This window comes from Sinocyclocheilus rhinocerous, unplaced genomic scaffold (assembly GCF_001515625.1).
Source record: "Sinocyclocheilus rhinocerous isolate Xijiao unplaced genomic scaffold, SAMN03320098_v1.1 scaffold23588, whole genome shotgun sequence".
Lineage (NCBI taxonomy): Eukaryota > Metazoa > Chordata > Actinopteri > Cypriniformes > Cyprinidae > Sinocyclocheilus > Sinocyclocheilus rhinocerous.
In genome coordinates this window covers 5,276-8,919 of record NW_015641755.1, presented here as the reverse complement: position 1 = coordinate 8,919, position 3,644 = coordinate 5,276, and the positions used below count along the sequence as shown (strand labels likewise).

Genomic DNA, 3,644 nt, shown 5'->3' with positions numbered 1-3,644 from the left:
GCTGAATCTGAGTGAACATGAACTAGGAGACACACGAGTGAATCAGATCACTGCTCTACTACAGGATAAACACTGTAAACTCAACACACTGATGTGAGTATTGTGTTAATTTATTATTGTAGATATACAGTATGTTATAGAAATCAGGTGATCAAAACACAGTAATTCTCAGTAATCACTAAATGTTAGCATGCATGCACTTTGTGTTTGTAAATTCTCTCTCTCATGTTTAATATTTTAGTCTGCATAAGTGTGGTCTAACAGAGGAAAGCTGTTCAGCTCTCGCTACAGTCCTGAGATCAAACTCCAGTCTGAAAGAACTTGACATGAGCAACAATAATTTGCAGGATTCAGGAGTGAAGAAACTCCAGAACGGATTAGAGAATACAAACTGCACACTGCAGAAACTCAGGTGAGTTCAATGAACGAATATTTAATTTTAATAATAATATAGTTTTTGTATTAAGGTGATTATACACAGGGCAACTTTTTGAGCAGTGTTGCCAAGCAATGTTGTTTGGGCACTTTCCCATTGAGAATGGGCAACAAATTTCTGTCTGGATAATTAGATCAGTCGTGGGCCCTGTGTGTGGTTGCCCGTTGATAGCATCATTGCCCAGCAATATTTCTCAAAAAGTAGCTTTGTGTATCATAACCTTTAGTTTGTTTTGTTTTTTTTCCTCAAATGTTTTATGAAATAATGTTAAGTATGTGTTTTAAGGTTTATCTTACAGTTTTTACTAAGAATTATTTTTACTCTCAAAGTTTAAACTTGATTTTCTTAAAAATAGTGTGCATACATGTTACTCACATATCACTGTAGCACAGTTTGTGCTGAATGTAGTGTGATGAGACTTTTGCTGTTAACTCTTTCACACAAGTTTAAAATATTCTAGCTGACCCTCCAGCATAACCTTATTATATCCACGGCGACGCGTCATTTGTCACGTGACACACTACAGCCACAGTAGTGCTGTATGACAGATTTTCAGATCATTTCTATTTAGTTTTTCCTTTTTTATTCAAAATATTCACAAACTTGTTAACTATGCCAATTATCTGATATTCCGATTCTCAAGTATGTGTTTTGTCGTTTACAAACCTTTATAATGATCTTGTTAGTTGATTTATAATGCATGATGGGCGCTACCATATTAGTTTGTGTTGCAATTCAGAGAATCGTATCTGTCAGATTTACAACACGTAAATTAATCTATTTCTCCCAAAATACATGAAAGAAAGTGGCTGGTGAAATGGGAGAAAAATAGAGGGAACTTTATAGTTACCACAATGTGTATCCGATATGAATAAACAACGTCATCAAATTATAATTGAAAGGATTGTTATTGCCGCTTCCATAGACATCAGTGTGTATTTTACAAATGTACATAAATGTATTGTTTTGCTAGCACTTATGTGTATTTAAATGTCTGAAGCCTAAAATAAATATTGTGTGGCTGAAAACACTGCATAGTTGAGATATATGACAAGTGCTGAGCGTGTCTGTTTCTGACTCAGTGTCAGCCAAAGCACGCAAGCACATTTTAATCTGGCAGTTATGTAACGTGTATTTTAAATCCCATATGTGGGACCGTAATCCCAAGAGCACACAAATGATGTCATAATAACGATCTCACAATAGAAAATAAATAATAATGGCTGTATATTAAAAAAGGTCAAATCTCTTTTCTGTAGTCTTTCAGACTGCAGTATCACTGAAGATGGTTATAAAGCTCTGGCTTCAGCTCTGAGATCAAACCCTTCACACCTGATAGAGCTGGATCTCACAGGAAATGATCCTGGACCATCAGGAGTGAAGCAACTTGATGATTTACTACAGGATCCAGACTATTCGCTGAAAACACTAAGGTGAGCCGTGATTAAATGATACAATGACTTGCTGTTGAATTAATACACATTATTATTTCACTAATGCAATCTGTTGCATTAAAGTAAATTCAAGATAAACAATTTCTCATTTCCCATCAGAATCAGATATTATTTTTATTACACCAAGTTTAGTTGAATTGAATTGTGCTTCATCATGTGTTCTGCAGGTTTTTGGGTACTGCTGCAGATGAAGCCTGTCAGGATGTGAATAGAGTTCTGGGTGAAAACCTGTTACTCCTGAGAGAACTGAATCTGAGTGAATTTAAACTAGGACATTATGGATTAATGAAACTTGCTACGGTACTGCAGGACAAACACTGTAAACTCAACACACTGATGTAAGTTTTATCATTATTATGACAATTTTAATACTTATGAACTTGCTGTTGGATGTTTTATGTATTGTTTACCAGAGAGTCTTGACTTATAACTATTGGTAAATATTTAGTTGTTGTTGTTATTGTTAATGGTGTTACTGTGTTTCCTCTTAACACACTCTGAATAACAGCGATATCACAGAAGAAGATTGTCGTTTATTGGCTGAAGCTTTAAATTCAAACCCTTCAAATCTGACAGAACTGAATCTGAGTGGAACTAAACTCAGAAACTCAGGAATGAAGATCTTCTCGACTCTGTTTAAGAATGAACAATGTAGACTGAAAAAACTGAAGTAAGTATTTTAGTCCATTTGTAAAACAAAGGCCAACTACTAAAAATACTTTTATCATGAAATTCTCATATTGGTGGACTAAAGTAGTAATAGCCAAATCTACTAGTTCCATAATTATATGTATAGCTTATTTGTTTACTTTCTTATACAGGTTTAATTGCATCAGTATTACAGCAGAAGGTTGTGCTGCTCTGGCATCAGCATTTCATTCAAACCCTTCAAACCTGATAGAGCTGGATCTGAGTGGAAATAAACTAGAAAACTCTGGAGTGACTGAAATCTCCAATCTACTGGCAAACTCTCAGTGCACACTGCAGATACTCAGGTTTGAATTTGGTGAATTTAAACATGAACAGAAAATTTCTGTCAGCAATATCACCTTTGTACGTAAACCATTTAGTATGTATTTGTCTTGAAACATTTCATAAATATTGACACATGCACATTTTTGGAGAGCTGAGAATTATAAATATTGTAATCTGAAAAATTAAAACTTGTTTTTACTAAATGAGTAACAACATTTGAGACTTTATTTTCTTGCTGTTGTTTTTTGCCTCTAGACTTTCAGACTGCAGTATCACTGAAGAAGGTTATAAAGCTCTGGCTTCAGCTCTGAGATCAAACCCTTCACACCTGATAGAGCTGGATCTCACAGGAAATGATCCTGGACAATCAGGAGTGAAGCAGCTCAATGATTTACTACAGGATCCAAACTATCAGCTGAAGACACTGAGGTGAGACATGATGAAATAATGCAAAATAAATTATGTAGCAAGTTAATTATTTGTAGAAATTTTATTTCTGTAATAAAGTGTTTCATAACAGTTTAACACAATTTAACACTGTTTACCATCTGAACCAGATGCTGTTTTTCATTACCTCAAGATTAGTTTAATTGAATCCTGCTTCATCTTCTCTTCTGTAGGTTTTTGAGTCCTGCTGCAGATGAAGCCTGTCAGTATGTGACTGGAATTGTGGGTAAAAACCCGTTACTCCTGAGAGAGCTGAATCTGAGTGAACGTGAACTAGGAGGCACACGAGTGAATCAGATCGCTGCTCTACTGCAGGATAAACACTGTAAACT

General features: G+C 35.1%; 1 protein-coding gene across 1 annotated transcript in view; it reads left to right on the top strand.

The window, feature by feature from the left end:
* The window catches only part of LOC107755282 (ribonuclease inhibitor-like), a gene marked incomplete at both ends in the record, with an annotated part of 9,375 nt that overhangs the window by 557 nt on the left and 5,174 nt on the right, over positions 1-3,644 (top strand). Inside the window, 8 exons of the mRNA XM_016572029.1 lie at positions 1-93; positions 242-412; positions 1,696-1,869; positions 2,058-2,228; positions 2,384-2,560; positions 2,712-2,885; positions 3,121-3,294; positions 3,486-3,592. Coding sequence (XP_016427515.1) covers positions 1-93; positions 242-412; positions 1,696-1,869; positions 2,058-2,228; positions 2,384-2,560; positions 2,712-2,885; positions 3,121-3,294; positions 3,486-3,592 — 1,241 coding nt within the window. The remainder of the gene's footprint in view (positions 94-241; positions 413-1,695; positions 1,870-2,057; positions 2,229-2,383; positions 2,561-2,711; positions 2,886-3,120; positions 3,295-3,485; positions 3,593-3,644) is intronic.